At 39.4% G+C, this 20,943-nt stretch overlaps 1 protein-coding gene across 22 annotated transcripts in view; it reads left to right on the forward strand.

The window, feature by feature from the left end:
* Nucleotides 1-20,943, forward strand: part of LMO7 (LIM domain 7) — a 222,627-nt gene that overhangs the window by 138,086 nt on the left and 63,598 nt on the right. For all 22 annotated transcript variants that reach the window (XM_045588711.1, XM_045588710.1, XM_045588705.1 and 19 more), the window contains one exon: nt 20,594-20,624. In XM_045588711.1, the coding sequence (XP_045444667.1) occupies nt 20,594-20,624 (31 nt within the window). The remainder of the gene's footprint in view (nt 1-20,593; nt 20,625-20,943) is intronic.

Consider the following 20,943-nt stretch of genomic DNA (forward strand, 5'->3'; position numbering starts at 1 on the left):
GAGGATTTTGTCATTTTTAGAAATTTATGGGCGAGAGATTACCCAAACTTTGAGAGTTATATCTTTAAACAAGTGTTTCTCATACATCAATGTACAGGTAAAGCTCCTTGGGATTTGGTTCAAATGGAGTTTCACATTCATCAGGTCTGGGCTCAGCTGGGATTGTGAATTTCCAGCAAGCCTCCAGGTCATGCCAGGGAGGACCACACTACGAGCTACAAGGATTTATGCAATAAACAATAGTGGTCATAAACTAAAGTGAAAACACGTATTTCTAGTATTTTGTAAATGAAGTTACTTGGTCTATAGAAAACGCATGACAGTTATCACACACAGGAGTGAGGGTTTAACAAACAAAGGGACTGGGGAAGATGTAAGGCTTGAGTGTGGATTAGAAAGCTGGGCAGCATTTGGGTGAGAAGCGGAAGACCTGTGCAAGAAGATTGGCACATCCAAAGGCACAGAGGCAAGCAGTTCTGGTCCCATATTTTAGAGCCTTCTAGATGTAAAGCAATGAGTAAGTCAATAAGGTTGCCACTCTTGGGGACTACACTTCTGTTTTTTTGTGGGTAAGGGAAACAAGGCAGAAGTCTGTAGTCTAGTTTGACAGCAAGATGGACAGGGAAGATGGGACCAGCTTGAGTGGTACCTTGAGTATCCTGGCTGGGAGTTTAATAAACACTATCTTCAGGTAGTGGGATTATCACCGAAAGCTTTTGAGCAGGAAGTAAAAAGGTTAAAAGTAGAGATTTAGAAAGATTGGGGTAATGGATAGTATATAAAGTGGACTGAATGAGAATTAGCTTGGGGGCTAGAGAGACATTAGGAAATGGTAGCAGTTCCTGGGTGTTTGGATAAGGAAGCCAACTGCTGAAGGCAGTGAAAATGTAAATGAGAAATGCCAAAGATGTTTGAAGTAGGACAGGATGACAGAATGGGGGTTGATTAGAGTGAAGGAACTAGAAGAGTCAGCTTCTGTGCTTGTGCCACTAGCAGAAGCAGGAAAGACCACTGACTGGGGTCAAGATGAGGATGAGGCTTTAATATAGTGGGATGGACATGGCAGTGGGCATTCAAATGAAAATGTAGGAGTGGTCAGTGTATTTACTCAGAAATTGTGTCTGGGTGCTTCACGGGGAAGTCATCTGTGAAGCGGTAATAGACATCTGTAGGAAAATGAAGTCCAGTTCAGAGAAAGTTAGGGTGGAGAGAGAATTAGGTGGGTAAGGACTGTCTCCCCTTCTCCTCCCCAGTCCCTCCTCTTTCCTCTTATTTGTCTCCCCCACCCCCCATTGTCCATGTAAGCATTCATCTATTTCTGACTGCACTGTCCATTCAGCCAGTACTGCTTACTGTCTTGATGAGCATAGCTTGGAACATTATCTTTTTTCCCTTCTTTTAAAGTGAGATAAAAAAAAAAAATCCTCTCTTTGTTGAAGTTCAAATTCTGTTTCCTCCAGTGACCTCTGGAAATGTTAGGACTGGTTCCTTCTCTTAGAAACTACTATGAAGCTTTGGAATGATGAGTAGTGGGAATGTCTCCCCTTCAAGGGAAACACTATGGGCTTGTCCTTTGGACCCAGCTGAGTGTTCAAATCAGTTTAGAGAATCCAACATCATTGTATGTCCTAACTTTGGGATCCTTAGGTCGTAAATACCACTGTGTGGTATCTACAACTCGAGCTACTGTTGGCCATGACCAACCCCACTGTTTTGCTTTGTAAATTCTCCTACAGCACAAGTAGGAGTTGTTGCTTGCTTTTCTCCATTGTTGTCATCTTTAAGTCTAAATTCTGCATCTTTTGTAAACAAGTATTCAGACAAGAATACATATAGCTCCCCACAGAACAGACTATTTTAGGCACATTGCTTCCAACAAATTGTATTTATCTCTCTGTTTTTCCACCAGCCCTGCAAACCCTACTCCCAAATAACACTAAAAACAAAGTTATGGACTCCAAAACAACATCAGATTCAGCTTGACACAATTTTATAACAAAAAGATGCTTCTACTTCTATCCATCAAGGTTGGGCAAATGATAGTATTTTAGGGCATGTGTGTCAATAGGGATTTGATTCAATAAGCAAATAAATAAATGGATGGACAGATGAATGAGTTTAACAAACATTTCTTGAGCTCCTGTGTGCCTAGCACTGTTGTAGATATTGGGGATTAAGTTTTGTGGTGAAAAGTACATTCTTACCATTCTTATGTATATATTCTGGTGTTTGATCTCTTTCTTGTATTCCAAGAAGAAATTTGGGGTTACACCTTTTGAAAATTTATTTTTTGTTTGAGAATTGTTTTAGGGAATGACTTTAATAACTTACTAATTTCTGATTTCATATATGAGGAGGTAAATACTATGTTCAAAAAGTTGTCAACCTTCAACTCTGGAGCATATCACCCCACAATGATAATAAAGTAATACATGGGAACATTATTTATATGAGTTCAGGATTCCTAGTCATGTATTAAGTTGATGTGACTGCTGACTGTTTTATTGGTACTTAACCAGAGAGGTCTCTAGAGAGACTCATAAAACTGTTGCCTTTCATATCAATCTTAAAATTGTAGTGGGAATATTTAATTTGAGAAACATACATTTAGGGAATACTCCTTTATAAGTTGTAAAAATCAGAATATTAGAGCTGAAAGGTACTAAAAAGAATCTCATCCCATGTGGTCCTTTCACAAAAGCAGATAAGTAGTCCAGCGGAGGTCAGGTTGCTATTGCAAGGCCACCCATTGAGCTGGGTGTAGTTTTTTCCACCGTATCTCCCTGCCAGCTCAACCAGAACAACAAAATACTAAAATGAGGTTAACATTTCATTTTACCAGATTTAACCTCATTTCTTTTTAAAAAAATATTTTTCTTATTGATTTGAGAGAGTGAGAGAGAGATGGAAATAGCAATGATGAGAGAGAATCATTGATTGGCTGCCACCTGCTCCTTCTCCTCCTGCACATCCCACACTGGGGATCGAGCTGAAAACTGGGAATATGCCCTCACTGGGAATTGAACTGTGACCTCCTGGTTCATAGTTTGACGCCCAACCACTGAGTCACTCTGGCTTGGCTTAGCCTCATTTCTTATTTCAATAAGTGACATCTACAATATGGCTACTCTATCTACATTTAATTTATCACTCTATTTAGATTTAATAACGCATAAAATCTAACCTAATAATAGAGTGGTATGCAAATTAACAATCTCTCCGCTACACAAGCCACACCCACCAGCCAATCAGAGTGAGTATGCAGATTAACCCAACCAAGATGGAGGTTAATTTGCATATCAAGACAGCGTAGAAAGAAGCCACACCTGAAGAAGGGAGCGAAGCTGCAGAGAAGCAAACATGGCGGCGGAGAAGGGAGGAAAGCTGGTGGGGGCAGCAACCGCAATAGAAAGCCCTATTGCAAGAATCTTCCTGCAACAGGCCTCTAGTAAGTATATAAAGAAGTTTGCCAGTGGTAATTTGTGCAGCCGGTGCACTTTTTCCTTTATCCATAACTTGCAGTTGTTTTCAACAAGTTGGTCTGTGCTATTGTTAGCTAGGGGTGCCTTGGAATTCTATTGATACACAACTACTTTTATGGAAGCAATTTTGGATTTTAATTTTTGTGTTTAGAATTTTCTAATAAGGTGGCCTTATATTCACGGTCATTTAATCTCTCACCACATTCAGACAAATCAGTCCAATGTTACTTAATTCAGATTTTCTTTTTAACTGGGCCAAACAAATTAGAGATTAGGTAATTTCAAAATATGTCCAGGCTTGGTTTCTCACAAATTATCCTTCTTCAAAGACCTAAAACAGGGTTTCATGATATTATGAGGAAATTGTAAGATGACTGCAACAAAATTAACTTAACATTTTGAAGAGCATTCCTTTAAAGCTGGCAGTGGTTGGCTTTTCAGAAAACTTATAGAAGAAATCACTTTTGTGCTCTTGAAACATTTTGTTCTGCGGACTTCATGCATGTTTGCTTTTGTTAGGTGTTCTCCACAGGATCTGGTGGAGTGCTGGTGCTGGTGTAGTGTTAAGTAATGAACTCAGTGACCTTTCCCGTCCTTTAGATCTCTGGACCAAGATATCCTAAGGGTGCAGTGACCGGCAGTGGAGTGCATTTGTGTGTGGTGCTCTCTTAATTACGCCAAGTACAATGAAGCACATTGGGGTTTTTTAGTCAACAATTGAAAATCATTGGCATTAGTTTCAGGCTTTTGCTTAACTTTGAGTTTCTTTGTGCTTTTTATTATTTGTTTTAGATTCTAATTGGGTAAGGCTAGAGGAATTATGTTTCAGTTTAACCCTTTTTCAAATAAGCAGTTCCACTAGTTGAAGCTATAATTTCTCTTAAGACACCATTTTAACTTTGGTGTATTTCAGTGACTCTCAATCCTTAGCATGCATCGGAATCACCTGGGAGGTGCACTGAGATGATATCACTGGACTGTTAAGTCTGGAGTTGCTGATTCAGTAGAGCCTGAGAATTTTCATTTCTAACAAGTTCTAAGGTTCTGTGGATGCTGCTGATCTGGGAACCATGGTTTGAGAACCTATATTCTAATAGGAGATACATCAGTGGGACCAACTCAAAAAGAAATTTATTATCCTAAGAACACTTTTACTTCTGCTTAAATAGATATTCAGCAAAATCTCTGGTTTATGAATAGTGTTTGAGAAAAAAAAAAATGAGATTAGTCCTCCAAGTTCCTTTGGAGGTGGTGAGCATCAGTAATGGACACATGTGGATGGGTAATGGTGAGGCTTGATATGTTGTTAAGTTACTGGGTCTCTAAAAGGGTGGTGTTTCAGCTGCATGCTATTGTTACGTGGGAATTTCCTGGAAATGGACTTTTGAGAATTAAATGTGTGACAGATTCTGGGCATTTTAGGTTCAAGGACTGGCACATTAGGCCCTGAAGTGAGAGTAAACAGGTCCTGTTGTGCTTGACTGAATTTGGAATGGGACGAGATGCAGTGGGAAGTGGCTAAAAGATGGAAATGGGTGGTATAACTACAGTTACCTTTAAGGTTAAAGCCTGCGGAGTCCTGTAATGTAATGGCAACAAAAGGGAGTAAAAGACATGGTCACAATGGCTCCTTAAAATGATTCTGGACACCTTGCTGGGTTAGATACTTAAAGAGAAGGGGCTGAAGATTCATCTGTACATTCTTTCCAGTAGTATTTTAGTGCCTATGCTTCAAGTACTGAGCCAGAGATAAACGCATTCTATCTCAGAATTTGTAGAGTTCTCAGTCTGGGGAGAGGCTTGGAAGAGAACCGTAATATAGTGGGATGTTTTAAAACAGTCTGAGTTACCCAGGAGCTCATATGGGAGAGGCCTTGAGGAGTGGAAGGCTTCAGAGACTGGTGAGCTTAATATGAAAGGATGAAACAGCACAAAAGAGGGAGAGAACAATTAAGAGCCTTCTGGGAAGAGAAAATCTCCTATGTCCCTTATATGGAGATGGGAGAGAACAGGGCTGTGGATAGTTTTAGGGAAAGAGTTTTGGGTTTATGCTGGGGCAGATCAAGAAATGAGGTAACTCATTCACATTCATGAATGTGAATGCCACATTGTGGACTTTCCTCAAAGGAAATAAGTGCCATAGAAGTCAGGATTTTAAGGGGGGTGGGGAGATATGGAGAGGATTCCATTTTAGGAAGGTTCTTGAGGCATCTCTGTGGAGGGAGGCAGGAGGCTGAGGTGTGGGGGAAAGACTAAAGATAGGAAATAAATTACCTCTGAGAAAGCAGAGGTGAATTTAAGAGATACTTAAGAGCTAAAATTGATAGGATTTGGTTGGTAGGCAAGTGAGGGTTTGAGAGAGCGGAAGTAGCTTTCTGGCCTTGAGACTTGAGGCCCTGCACCAGGGCAGAGCATACGGAAGGGTGAACAGGCTTGGAGATTAGATGATGCCTGCACTTAAGGACTTACCAAATTTTAAATTTTCAACTGGGATATTCATAGTTGGAATGTAAAGTGCCTACATGAGAAAGATTGTCTGGGAAGTATTAGTTGAGTTTGGTTTGGACTAAATATGATGAAGGGAGCGGGGAGAGGAAAAACACTCATTAGATTCATAATCTCTGAAGTTTCAATAAGGCATTCATAAATGAAATTGGAAAGTTGAAATAGATAGAAATAAATGTAAGTGAGTCTGAAGAATGTCCGGATTGAATGTGTATTGAATGTATATTACTTGAAAGGTGGGAATATCCTATATAATAAGAGGGTAATAATCAAATTGACTCTAATGGCTGAACAACCTGGAATGATCGGTCGCTATGATGTGCACTGACCACCAGGGGGCAGACGCTCAATGCAGGAGCTGCCCCCTGGTGATCAGTGTGCTCCCACAGGCGGAGCTCTGCTTAGCCGTAAGCTGGGCTGGGAGTTCAGCAGCAGTGGCGGGAGCCTCAGCAGCGCCAAGGATGTCTGACTGTGGCTTAGGCCCGCTCCCTGCGGGTCCGAGGCTGCCAGAGGAATGTCTAAATACCAATTTAGGACTGATCCCCAGAGGAGTGTCTAATCCAGCAGGTGGATATCCCCTGAGGGGTCCCGGACTTTGAAAGGGCACAGGCTGGGCTGAGGGTCTCCCCTCCACCTGCCCTGCACGAATTTTCTTGCACCAGGCCTCTAGTGTGTGTGTGTGTATTAATTTGAATCTGGAAGCCAATTAATTATTCCTTTGAAGCATGTGCATTTTTTTTTCTCAAAGGTTTATATTTTTGATAACATTCAAAATTTCCAGTGTTATATTGAAGGCCAAGTAGGAAATGGTAAATCTATCAAAAGTAGTATATGTAAACAGAAAATTGTATATAACACATGGTGTTGACTTTCTAATGAAAGATAGGTAGCTTTATGGAAATTATAAGATTAGCATTGTTTGTTTGTAATTTAATGTTTTATCTTTCTTAAGTAATTAGCCAATTCCGCAGACTTCATTTATTTCTACTCATGAGATAGATTGGTTTTGGTTTTATTAATATTGGGAGGTTTGAGAAATTATTCACATATTCATAAAGAAAGAAAAAGTTTTCATTATCTCATTCCTTTTATAATGTCACCTGTACTGCTCACATATTTGTAATTCTGCTATGGGAAAGTTGCTATCTTTGTGAATTTTTAAAAACTTGTTGGATTTATAAAAACTTGGATTTAAAAAATTTTACATGAGGATTTAGTGACAAATTTCAGCTTTGCATTAAGTTAGCACAAATTATATGCAGGCTGCTGGCTCTGGGTGAAGATTAAAATGGAGAATAAGCAGTAGGTGTGCTCTTTTAGCCAAACATTCATCTTGCTATTAATAAGCTTTTAAGTGTCATAGATTTGGGTTTAAATTATAACTATAAGAAAGGTAACTTCTAGAAGATTGCTTCTTCTCTTTAAGTTTTGGTGTCTCATTTGTAAAATGGGGACACCACTAAATATAGAGCTATGTTGGAGGTGAAGTTAAGCTTCATGTGAAATGTGTCATGCAATGCTGATATAGTGCTTCCATTAGTTTCCTATTGCCACTGTAGCAAGTTACCACAAGTTGTTGGTAGTGACTTAAAACAACACGAATTTGCCCTAACCATTTTGGCTCAGTGGATAGAGCATCAGCCTGCGGACTGAGAGTCCCAGGTTTGATTCCAGTCCAGGGCCTGTACCTTGGTTTCGGGCACATCCCCAGTGGGAGGTGTGCAGGAGGCAGCTGATAGATGTTTCTTTCTCATCGATATTTCTAACTCTCTATCCCTCTCCCTTCCTCTATGTAGAAAATCAATAAAGTATATTTTAAAAAAATGTATTGTCTTACAATTCTGGAGGTCACATGTCTAAAATGAATTTTAAGGGGCTAAATTCAAGTTCCTTCTTGAGGCTCCAGAGGGAGAATCACTTCATTGCCTTTTCCCTTCTAGAGGCAGCTGGCATCCCTTGGCCCCTGGTTGCATCACTTGAATCTCTGCCTCTGTGATCACATCACTTTTTGTAGAGTAGTCAGTCTCCCTCTTCCTCTTCCTAGTAAAGACGTTTGTAATTACATAGAGAGCCTACCTTGCTAATTTAGGTCATATCCTCATCACAAAATCCTTAATCACATCTTCAAAGTTCCTTTTGCCATATAAGGTAACATTAGAAAATTCCAGGGATTAGGACATATGAACATTTTGGAGGTGGAGGATGCTTATTATTCAGCCTACCAGAGCATTCAATAAACTATCAATATTGTGATTAGGTATAAAAAAATAGTAATGGCATTGTTCTAAACTAAAAATCTATGGTAGTACAACATGAATAATCCATATACCATATATTTTATATTCAGATGTATTTTAAAGAATGTTCTTAACCATTCTGGAGTACATGAACATGGAACCTAAAATTATGAATTTTAGATAATGGCTTAGATAGGGTCTAATTGGAGGAGCATTGGCAATGGTCGGGTTCTATAAGGGATATACTGTAGTACAGCTGTGATGGAAAAAATGAAGCTCCGTGCATCATTTCTTAGCTCCTGAAGTCTGAGAATACTGAGCTCCTAGCTATACTGAGGTGTAATTCGTACAGCATCTAGTATATATTTACTGAATGTCAATTTCATTTCAGGCACTGGGTGAGGTCTTGCCCTTGTATCTGATAATATGTTTTTCTTTAACTTCTCAGGTGTGTAGTGATTGCTTGGCTGTTTGCTTTGCTCTCATGTATTTGATATATTTTTTTCTAGATTATAGTCATTAAATGACCTTTTCAGCTAATGTTGGGTCCATGGGAACCTTGAGTATGCTTTATTTGATTAAGGAGAGTTAGTTAAATTCTTAGATCTCTAATAACATGAGTCTCAACCATGGGCACCCCTTATCCTTACCTCGACCCGGGTCTGGATATTCTTAGTATTATGGCTTGTTCAGGTGGGGAGAGTGCTGCTGGTATCTACTGGGTCAGGGCAGGAATGCTGCTTTCCATCCTGCAATGCTCAGGATAATTCCCACAACAAAAAATTATAAGGTTCAAAATGACAGTAGCGCCAAGATCAAGAAACTGTACTCTAAATTCATACTGCCCACGAACCTTCACATAATGTGAAAAATTTAGTTTGGTGTGCAATACTTTGACAATATGTATTATACACACACAGAGCACATTTTATGTAAATTACACCTGAGGAATTGGTGTAATGATAACTGACAATAATTTATATCTTATTCTTTACAGAGAATTTTCATGTGCAAGGAAGTAAGTATTCATATGCTAGGCACTTCAAATCTGTTTTAATATTCACAAGCATAGATAATAGTTATTTTTAAGGTAAGAAAATATGCTTTCAGGAAACTGACCCAAAGCTCTTCATGTTTAATCTTGTTTGTGTTTAATTTCTTATCTATTTGTTTATAGTTGAAGGGTACTATATAGAAACTGTACTCATAAAAGCTTAGTAGTGGTTACATACAGGAATTCTATACTTTGTGGTTCTATCAGTATGGAAATTATTGTGATTTATTTCATTTACTTAGATGTCTTTTTAAAGAGCTTTGGCAGTTTTTCATCTGGGGAATACCATTATGTATTCTATGTGCAAGGTAGTGGAACACATATCTAAAATTTGCCAGAAAGGTAATGGGGAGCTTGTGTGCCATTGTCTTTTGGAGACAAATTTAAGCAGAAATTATTGTTGCTATAGACAGGTTTTGAGCCATCAACTTTGAAAGAATATTCAGGGCTTATTTCAGAGACCACTATTTTTCAGGATTAAGAAGTAATTATTTTAAAAATACATTAATGCTGAAAGCGTGACTGCACTAATACTAAATCCAGGTCTTAGTCTATAGAGTTTAGTCTATGGAAAGTCTGAATCACATCAAATCTTAATAGTTTCGTGACCTTGGGAAAGCTTCTTAAGCTTTAGAGTTCCAGTTTCCTAATCTGAAAATCATTAGATCATTGTGTGGATTAAAGGAGCTAATGTTGAATAGTCAATTTAATGATTACTATAAAGTGCTTAATAAAGGCAATTATTCTTTTTTTTTAACCCTTACCTGACGATATGTCTCCATTGATTTTAGAGAGAGAAGGAGAAGAAGGAGAGAGAGAGAGAGAGGGAGAGAGAGAGAGAGAACGAACATTGATTAGTTACCACCTGAACATGCCCTTGACTAGTATGAAGGAATAGGAATCCTAAATTATTCTATTCATTCATACATTCAGACAACAATAGTTTACAAGTTGATGGCAATAAAGGATTGTAAAACTGGAGTTAAAAGTGGAATGTAAGGGGGGTGGGTAGAGATGACAGGGGGGTTCACTTGTTCTTGGAGTTGATTGACTTTCTACTGAAGAAGCCTTTTCAGTAGTTCAACATTTCCCCATGCCACTTCAGAAAGATGAAGTCTGACCCTAGCTGGTTTTGCTCAGTCGATAGAGCAATGGCTCATGGACTGAAGGGGCCCGGGTTAGATTCTGGTCAACGGAACGTACCTTGGTTGCAGGATCCTCAGCTCTGGTCTTGGTGTGTGCAAGAGGCAACCAATCTATATGTCTCTTTACATCAGTGTTTCTCTGTCTCTCTCTCCCTTCTATTCTCTCTGGAAATCAATGGAAAAATATCCTCAAGTGAGGAATAACAAACAAACAAAAAAAGAAGCCTGTATTTTACATTATTTTTTCCAAAGCTCTTTTGAGGTATACCATGTATGTTTGTTCACAATTTAAAAAATGTGTATTTGTTAACTGTGACTGATATATTTTTTGCTCCAAGATGGGGAATAGTCCTACTTAAATAAACAGAAATTTCATATTAGTAAAAAAAAAAAAAAAAAAAAGTACTTCACCTGGCATGTCATGTTGTTCCAAAATCATGATGTTAAGGACTACAGATTTATTACTTATAGTGAAAATTCATCCTGCCTTTGCTGAGCATTGGCTCAAAAGTTCAGGAGGAGACATGAGATTTCTAGTGCATTGTTCTACATTGTATCTTTAGGAACATCAGGGTTTCGACAAGATTTTTGTTTATGTTGATATATTATTTTTCCTCCTTCAAGAAGACATAATTAGTAATTGTGTATATGTGTAAGATACTATATAAGGGCTAAGAAAATAATCCAGTGGTCATTCCTCAGCCCTTGTAACCTTTTTATTTGTTTTTTTATTGATTTCAGAGAGAGGAAGAGATAGGGAGAGAAAGATTTAAACATCAGTGATGAGAGAGAATCATTGATTGGCTGCCTCTTGCATGCCCCCTACTGGGGATTGAGCTTGCAACTCAGGCATGTGCTCTTGACCAAAATGGAACACGGGACCCTTCAGTCCGCAGACCGATGCTCTATCCATTGAGCCAAACTGGCTAGGCCACTTGCAGCCTTTTTGACCCTGGCTCCCTCCATCTTGCTTTCCTTCCCTCCAGCACCATTCTTATCACACTGGAGGTTCCTCTCTCCTTGTCAGCTTTTCCTCTACTTCTCAACCCCTTTGTGTTGGACTCAATCCTTAGACCTTTTCTTTACCTACACTTCTTTGTTGGGTGATCTCATTTTAGCTTTGGGACTTACCTTTCGTTTGCATGCTGACCAGTCCCTAGTCAGCAATTGTCAACTGGTGTGCTGTAAACATTTTTAAAACACGCCATGAGGACCTGACTATTTAGTCACAGGCTCTGACCTCTCTTCCCTTAGATTTTCAAATAAGAAAATGACAACAGTCAACACAACAATAGCCTTCTCGTGTGAGTGAACCAAAATTATGCCTTTTTTTTGTTTTGTTTTGTTAGATTGGCAAAAAATATATTTTTGGTGCGCTGGAGAATTTTAGTGATTAGTTTCTGTGTGCCATGAGATGGAAAAGGTTGAAAATCAGTGCCGTAGCTTATATCTCCATCTACATCTCTAGCTTGAACATCTTACTTTGTATGTCTAATGATCAATTACTTCACCTTCCCACTTTGTAAAGTGTCTCAAACTTAAAATGTCTGGAACCCAAACCCACTATTTCCAGTGCTGCTGTTCCCTAGCACTGTTACCCAGAGAAGGAGAATTATGGGTAGGTCTATCATTGACATCCCCTGTAACCTCTCCCCAACACATCTGATCGGTAGTACACAGAGCATATAACGGATGCTAAATTCCGTATTCAGTGTCTGTTTCTGGGTTGCAGTCTCACAGGGGACATAGAGGTGTGAGTCTCAATTGCAAAATCAGCTTTAGGAACAGCGAACATTTTGCACAAAGTAGAAAAGGGCCTGGTGGAGTTAGAAATAAAGCCCACCCTTCAGCTCCCACAACAGCACTCTTCTTCATTGTTGAAGTGGGACTGTGTGCCACGGCCGTGGAATGCCTGCGCTTGTTCCCTTTCTCTTTAAGAGAAACAACTATTTTTAGTCATGTGTGGGAGGGGTGTGAAATTTAATGACAGATTATTTTTAACAGGAGGGTAGTTACTCATTTGTCATGTTTGGAATAAGCATTGTGTGCGTGGCGAGGCAAAAGCACTGTTGAATTTCCAATAATTAAGCACAGGAATCATCACGTTTATCTACTTGTGGTCAATGATTACCTCCAGATGTGGTGTTATTTTCTTAAGAGTCATTTTTTATTTTTATTTTTCATAGTTTCCACAACCAGGTAACAAAAGCAGATCACAATCCACGAGTCACATATGTCTAACATGACTGGAAGATTGTCAATTGGAATAGAGTTTCATTTTTAGGGTTGGAGGTGGGAGGAAAGGAAGAATTTCCTTTTTATTTAAATGTATTTTGCTTTTTGCGAGAAGGAAGGATTCACTTCAGTTTTATAATAATTCTTCTTTAGCTTTTATTCACAGATCTCTTCTTTCTTTTATTTGATAGTCATTAGAAAAAAAAAAGTGGTAGTATTTGTTCTATTTTAAATAATGCAATAGATGAGCTTCGTTATTAGAAAAATAGAACGTATGTTAATAGAAAAAGGAGGCATTTCCTAATATATTCCTAATATCCTTCTTTGATTTCTGCATTTGGAATGAAAGCAGGCCTTTTTCTCAGAGACAGTAAAAGTAGTGTTAGACATTTTTACACAGTCTTTTTTAAAAATTCGCTTGGTACCTTCCAGTTGCTTAGAATTCCTCCTTTCTGCCCATGTGGAGGCAGCCTGTCTTGTTTCATTTGTACAAATGATGCCGCTGCTGTCATGAGGAGGACATTGGCTTTGAATGGTCTCCCTCTGCCACATATATACCTCCACTCTTACCACATACACCTCTGACAGATTATGAAATCATGACTCAGGACACCATTTCTTCAAAGAAAAATTTTTAAAACTGAACAGATGGCCAGACCTCATAAGCAACAACTGGAGGGTAGAAGTTATTTTGTGGCTTGGAGAAGGACCAAGTAATGTGTGAGCCCAACTTCTCTAACATCAACCTCATTTCTCAAGAGGCAACATTCAGTTCAGCTAGTTGCTACCCAGGGCCGGGCTGGGCCGGGCAGGGCAGGGCAGGGCAGGGCAGGGCCGGGCAGGGTAGAACTGGTAACTATAGAAGGGGTGGGTCCTTAGGAAGGAAGAATTCACCCTTTGCTCTGGGAAGTAGTTTCAGGAAGTAGATGCCTGGGGACATAATCACCCAGTGAATTGCATGTATTTTTTTTTTCTGAGGAATAAAGATAGAGGCTTATTCTGGGTGAAGACAAAGGGACTCTAGGGACTGTAGGAGTAGGGGTAGAAAGAAGGATGGCTGTGTGTGGGCGGGGAGGAGACTGGGTGGAGTAGGAAGCTAAACTGGGATCCCTTATAACATTCCAGATTCCTTGTTAGCTTGGGGTGGTGGCAGGTGGAGCCAAACTTCTCAGGGTACCTGGAGCAAAAATACTTGTCCTCTATCAGAAATTCCAGCATGAATTTTCAATCATATGTTTCCTCAGATGGTGGTTTGATAAGATAATTGTGTTTGACCTCTACAGAAGTTGGATTGGACAAGTTAGGAGTTGGGATTTGAGAAGAAAAGAGGCTTTCTTTTTTAAATTATGATATTAGGGCAGAACATGAGGAGACTGGACCCTGCAGGGTTGCAGATGAGGAGGTTGGTACTTTGAAGAAAAAAAAGGTATGTCAAGTACGGGAGAGGAATATATAATAAAAAGAGAAATAGGATTGTGTTTCAAACTCCATGAGGCTTTATCTTATTTTTTGGAAATAGCCTCCATCTTTCTCTGTCCTTGCTGGCTGGACTAGCTCCATGAGTGGCTGTAGGCAGCTTGTTCAGGAACATCTGGATGTTTTGCTGCCTTAGCCAGACTTGTGGTGGAATTCTGGGTTGTAACCATGAATCAGGTATGGTTTCAGCTCTTTGCAGTCCACCAGAGGAGACTCTAGGAATGTCTGTTGTGGGTGCATGCGTGTGGGCCCTGGCTTAGCTCTTCGATAAACAGAAGGTATTGGGAAATATTTTGATGAGGCCCTAGAACACACTGGCTGTCCCAAACTGTAATGAAGCTATAATCCCATCCTTTAATACTTTGTTCTCAAACCATGCTCTCAGATATGAGGGAGATAGATGTTGGCAATGAACTAGTATGCATATTATTCCCCCTCCCAGATTTTGAGCTTTTGGAAAATGTAGGGTATTGGCCAAGGAGCAGTCCCTGGTAGACAAAGGGTTGGTGAGGGGGGCTGGGTTGGTATTAACATGGATGTTTGGCCAACGACAGAAATATCACCCCAGTTTGCCTTTTCTTTTGTTTGCCCTTATTCTAGAAATTATATCTTGTTCATAGTCTTGCATAGCAAGAGGGCAAGGAAAGCATAATATGAATTATCAATTGTGCTTCACAGAAATGACTTTCCTGGGGGGAATTCTCTGTGCTGGGAAACTTGGCTGTCTCCTGGCTGTTAGCCTTCCTCCATACTGTTGGATGAGATGGGGAATTGGAGGATAGTCTTGAAACATCTCCTTTACTTGATCTGCCTGGGTTAGGCACATTTTAAACTTCTGATGTAAGCCCAGTGAGATCGGTATGCTGTTTCCAGGTGATAGTATGGAGACACAGAGTTAAAAAAAAAATGAGCAAGTTCTCACAGCTAATCAGAGTGGATCCAGAATTCACACCCAGGAAGACTGACCCCAGAGCCTGCCCTCTTAGCCACGCAGTCATCTCAGGGGAGAGCCTGGCGTGGGATCTCCTGCAGGGAGCCAGAGCACCCACATGGATTCTGTTTCCCTGGCCTTTTGGTTGGCCGTGGTTCTTCTTCATTAATATTTTGTACTCGTATTCTAAAATAGCTTTGACTACAGAAGGGATCAGTCCCAGAGCTTTGTGGCTGTAAGTATACCTGACAGCTGTTAGGATAAGATGGTGACAGATGGATGTGCTTACTGATGGGCTCACTTGAGAGTTAGTGGCTATTCCTGACCTGTGACAGAGATCTGAGGTCTGTAATGGGCCTGTATGTCTCCCGGGCTTGTCAGGTAGGGAAGAAATTACCAGAGCTATTCCATTAACAGAGTGGAAGATTATATTTATGTTATACTTGGTATTTCTTGAATATCAAATACAATATTTAAAAATTAGTGTATGTGAAGTACAGCATAGGGAATATAGTCAGTAATATTGCAATAATTATGTATGGTGCTAGGTCGGTACTTGAAATACTGAGAGATTGCTTTGTAAATTATATGGTTGTCTAACCACTTTTCTGTATACCTAAAACTAATATAAAATAATATTGAATGTCAACTGTAATTTTAAAAAATTTGTGTGTGATATGCAGGGAATACTAGCAACATACTCATCATAGTCATTTTTTTCAAACTATTAATGTTTTATCTCTGTACCTTTTTATGTTAGATTTGGGTTTCTAGGTAGGCTTGGATTCTTTGGCCTCTGTTTTTCAGAACTCTGATGGGAAGTGTTTCTTTCTTTTTAAAAGAAATTGATTTCAGAGAGGAAGGAAGAGGGAGAGGGATAGGAACATCAATGATGACAGAGAATCATTGATTGGCTGCTTCCTGCATGTCCTCTACTAGGGATTGAGCCCACAGCCTGGCATGTGCCTTGACTGGGAATTGAATTGTGACCTCCTAATTCATAGATACATGCTCAACCACTGAGCCACACCAGCTAGGATGCTGGGAAGTGTTTTTATTGTAGAGACTAGCAGTTAATCTTTGTACTCAGTGCTTTGAAGTTGGTCTTTGTTTTTGAATCTGTGCCTTTTCTGGGTCACTGATGAATGATTATAAAGAATTCATTTTATTGTGATTTTCAAGATAGTAGCTTAAAAAGAAACCCAATTGTGAATCTCAATATAATTTGAATCAAACTTGGATATTTTATTTTTTATTTTTTGTGGTATATTTTAATAAGCTAATTCAATTTAACTGTTCTTTGACATCATTTGAATATTTATTAGGAATCTTCCTGGCTTTTATCTGGCTTTTATTATTTCAGGCTCTCTTTAGCTAAATGTCATTTCTGTAAGCTAAATAAATGCGTTCAGTCAGTGTTTGAGAGCCTCTGTGTGCAATGCATTGTGCTTGAAATTATTTATTTATTTGTTTTTTAAAAAAATATAAGCTTATTGATTTCAGAGAGTAAGGGAGAGATAGATAGATAGATCAAAGAGGAGAAAGAATCATTGATTGGCTGCCTCCTGCACATCTCACAATGGGGACTGAGCCTGCAACCTGGGCATGTACCCTGATTGAGAATTGAACTGTCACCTCCTGGTCATGTTCAGCCACTGAGCCACACTGGCTGGGCTGTACTAGATATTTTTAATAAAATATTTTTATGTGCTTGCCAAGTGGTAGACACTCTGTCAAAAAGACACTTGGGATATGCTAGTAAACAAAACGACAGAAATTCTTTTGGATTTTGGTAGAGGAAAGAGAGAGAATAAATGAATGCGTGCAGGAGATGGTTATAAATACAGAAATAAAGAGCGATGAGAGATGGGTGTGTCAGGCAGACTGGCTGCAGTCTTAAACACTGCGGTCCCCACATGGCTGTGCTGGGAGGCCTTTGTGGGTAGCTTGGTGAATAGGATGGACTCTGTCCTCACATAGCTTAGTGATAGTAACTGCTTCCGGAGGAGTACCTGCCTCGAGGGTAGGGGCCCTGCTGAGTACCTGTGTGCATTTCCTGCCAGAGGATGTTATCGCCAGTTTCTCCAGAACGGAACTGAAAGTTTGAGAATCAAGTAAATTGCCAAGACAAACATGGCCAGTGGGACTCAGGTCAGACCCAAGGCCTGCTCTTAACATCGAGTTTTTGCTAAGGCAACTCTCAAAATATTTGTTATGGGGGAGGCAGCCAACTTTGGAGGTAAGGCTACCTTAATTTTGGTTCTGACTGGTTGGGCAGTGACTTGGCCGGCTCAGGGAGAGTATTGTGTTATGAGCCTCCTCCCTTGTGCTTTTTCTATTTAAAAGGCCTTGAACTCGTGTCCTGGCCCAGCAGGCAGAGGAGCTGCCTGGTTACGGACTTCCATGCAGCGGGATGAGTTTGTCGTGTGTCAGAAAGTGGCGTCTCATGACTCCAGCAAATCATTGACTACTTGAATTCCTGGCGCTGCAGTTCAGTGATAGGACACTAAGTTGGCTGCCGATGTATCATTATGTTCAAGAGCGCGTTGTAAATGCCCATATTTAGAAGGGAACATAGAGTGAAAGGTTGTAGTGCCAAGTTCACTGATTATTGTGCCTGTTTATGACGGAAGAGGCCATACTTTGTATTTACAGCGATTGCTTTATCGTAATAAAAAATGAGTAGTATATGAGTGTTTTGAATGAGAACCTTTATAGAGGGCTGTGGAAAGTCTGGGGTTCCAGAGAGCTCTGTTGTTCCTATTATAACGTTCAACACAAAGCATCCCACTTTTAATAAGGTAGGGATTTTTCAGCCTGCTATATCCTTTGCTAAGCAACTGAGTGTTGCTTATTCTTTTGTGCTTTGGCTAATTCAGTATCTGAGGTGTGCATGTTGGTCATAAATCTAAAAAAGAACATATATATATTTCACAACTCTATGTACTATCTTTTATTACTAGTTTCTAGTGATTTTTGCCTCTGTCACTTCCAAAATTAAATGTTGTTAATTTTTACAAGGTGCTTTTCTTTTTTTATTTAAGAAGTAAACTATGATTTGAGCACTTGGGCTGTGAAATTCTATTTATTGACTTTATTGAGTTACTAGAGACCCAATGCACAAAATTTGTGCAAGGGGCTCGGCCCTCATAGCCCTGGCTTCATCTGGAAAGTCACGTGGAAGGATGCCTGGAAGGTTGTTCTGCTGTCTGGCCTAATTAGCATATTATGCTTTTATTATCCTAATATATAAAAAGTCAGGGGCTGTTACGACCGAAACAACTGGATGGACGACCAAACAGCAGGCTGCATGGGGCAACCAGGCCAGCAGGGGGGTTAGTGAGGGATGGCCAAATGACTGAACAGCAGGCTATGTGGGGCGACCAGGCTAAAGGGGGGAAGCAGTAAGAGGTGACCAGTCCAGCAGTGGGGGCAGTAAGGAGTCAGCAGAAGGGGGCAGTTGGGGTCGACCAGGCCGGCAGGAGGGGCAGTTAGGCGCAATCAGGCAGGCAGGCAGATGAGCAGTTAGGAGCCAGCAGTCCTGGATTGTGAGAGGGATGTCCAACTGCCATTTTTGGCCCGGTTTTAGGGGTTCCTTATTGGAGATGTTGCAGGCTGGGCTGAGGGGACCCTCCCCCCATGCATGAATTTCATGCACCAGATGGTAGAGATGGAACACACTTACTTAGGTAGTCAGCTTCAAGATCAAAGTACAAGAAGTTATCAGTGTCCTAGAAACCCCCACATTTTTAATCACTTGCACCATCTTCTCCCACCAGGGTAACCATTGTTTTGACTTTTAACATCATGTCTTTGTTTTGCCTATTCTTGTACTTGGCATGAATTATTGGTAACAATCTATATACTCTCTGTATCTGGATTCTTTCGTTTCCCATTTGTGAAGTTGAACCATATGGTTGAATGCAATTGTGGGTTATTTGTTCTAATTGCTATATGATATCTCATTGTGTGGATATTCCACAATTTAGTCATTGTACTGTTAAAGAATTATGTGTAGCTTCCATCTTATTATAAGGGGTCATATATGACTTAACATTGTCATATATGACTTAAGGTGAATATATGTAAACATTTCTGTTGGGTATATGCCTAGGAATGGAATTATTAGGACATAGTGTATGAACATATTCAGCTTGAAGAGATACTTCTGAGTGGGCCAGAAGTTAGAGTAGTGATACCAATTTCTATTTTCACAGTAGTGTGAAAGCTTGTAAATGTTATTTTTGACATGATGTTTCAGGGATAGATGGGAGGAGTAATGTTTTCCTTAGGTTCATTTCATTTCAAGTTCGTTTTATGGAAAGGAATGGTTTTAGCTATTTCATTGAGTCTTTGAAACCTAAATTAAATATGTGTGCTCATTTTCCCCTTCTTTTCTTTCTGTCTTCCTATGTCTTACCAGGTATATGTGTTTTATGTACGTCTTAAATATAGCATGTGTGTGTATGTATTTTATCTTACACATTTACTCCTTATAAACTCTTAGACTGAAAAGCCACCTTAGAAGTCATCCAGCTCAGGATCTAAAGTCTCACATTGATCCTGCTGAAGTGTCTTTAACAACTGAAAGCACATTATTTTAGGGCAACCTAAGTTCTTTTTTATTAATTAACTCATATGGTTACTTCTTCAACATTGTGGTGACATCAGCCTATTTTTAACTTCACCCATAAATGTCATGTCTTGTTATAGGTAAAGGAAAAAAAAACACATGATTTTTGTAATAGAGCAAAATCTCTTCAGGGGGAGATTCACGGCTATTAAAAAAAATATATATATATATATATATATATATATATATATATATTATTATTATTATTGATTTCAGAGAGGAAGGGAGAGAAAGAGAGAGAGAGAGAGAGAGAGAGAGAGAGAGAGAGAGAGAGAGAGAGAGAGAGAGAGAGAAACATTAGTGATTAGAGAGAGTCATCCACTGGCTGCCTCCTGAATGCTCCCCACTGGGGACTGTACCTGAAACCTGGGCATGTGCCCTGACCAGGGATCTAACCATGACTTCTTGGTTTATAAGTCGATGCTCAAACACTGAGCCAGGCTGGCTAGGCTCACAGTAATTTTTAAACATTACTTCCAACATCTGCAGGGTTTTAGTCTTAGCAGTTTGCTCTGGGGAACTTGGGTGAGAAAACTCATGTGGATGATGGAGATGAGAACTCTGTGAGAAATAGCCTTTCTTTCTTCTGTTTCTTGTTCCCCCTGCCATGAGCACATTTCCCCCTTTTGATAGGGTTTAAGCATTGTTTAAAATAAATACAGGAAATGCAAATACTGCATTTTAGAAACTAGATGGTAACGAATAAAATGAGAAAATACAACCTTTTAAATAGAAACTGATGCTTGTTTCATGAAATCAATGAATGCAGGAATTTTTTTTCTGAAGTTTTTGAGCTTCCAGGTGGTATTAATATTCATAGAAATGAGCTTCAATTAATAATGAATAATTTAAAGTTCTTAGATATTAATAGATATTTTCTCTTTTTTCTTTACAGGCAAGAAGAGACCGATAGGAGAGTGAAAAATGTAAGATATGTTTAATGGAATATTATAGATGGTTTTGTACTTGTTCTGTAATAAGGCTGTGGGATCTAGAAATATCTGATATTCTCTGTTATCTTTTTATCTGAAATTTTTGCTACAAACCAACCAGTCACAAACTCTAAATATGTTAAAATACGGTTAAACATATTGTCTGTCTTCATGGTGGTAAGAGGATAGTTTAAACTTACAAAGTGGTTTCTCGTATGTTAGTCACGTGGTAAAGGCCAGTGAACATACGTTAGGGTTTTTAGGGGAGTAAGTCAGAAACCATCAAATCAGACTTTAAGGAACACCTCTGAAT

This window comes from Pipistrellus kuhlii, unplaced genomic scaffold (assembly GCF_014108245.1).
Source record: "Pipistrellus kuhlii isolate mPipKuh1 unplaced genomic scaffold, mPipKuh1.p scaffold_m20_p_3, whole genome shotgun sequence".
Lineage (NCBI taxonomy): Eukaryota > Metazoa > Chordata > Mammalia > Chiroptera > Vespertilionidae > Pipistrellus > Pipistrellus kuhlii.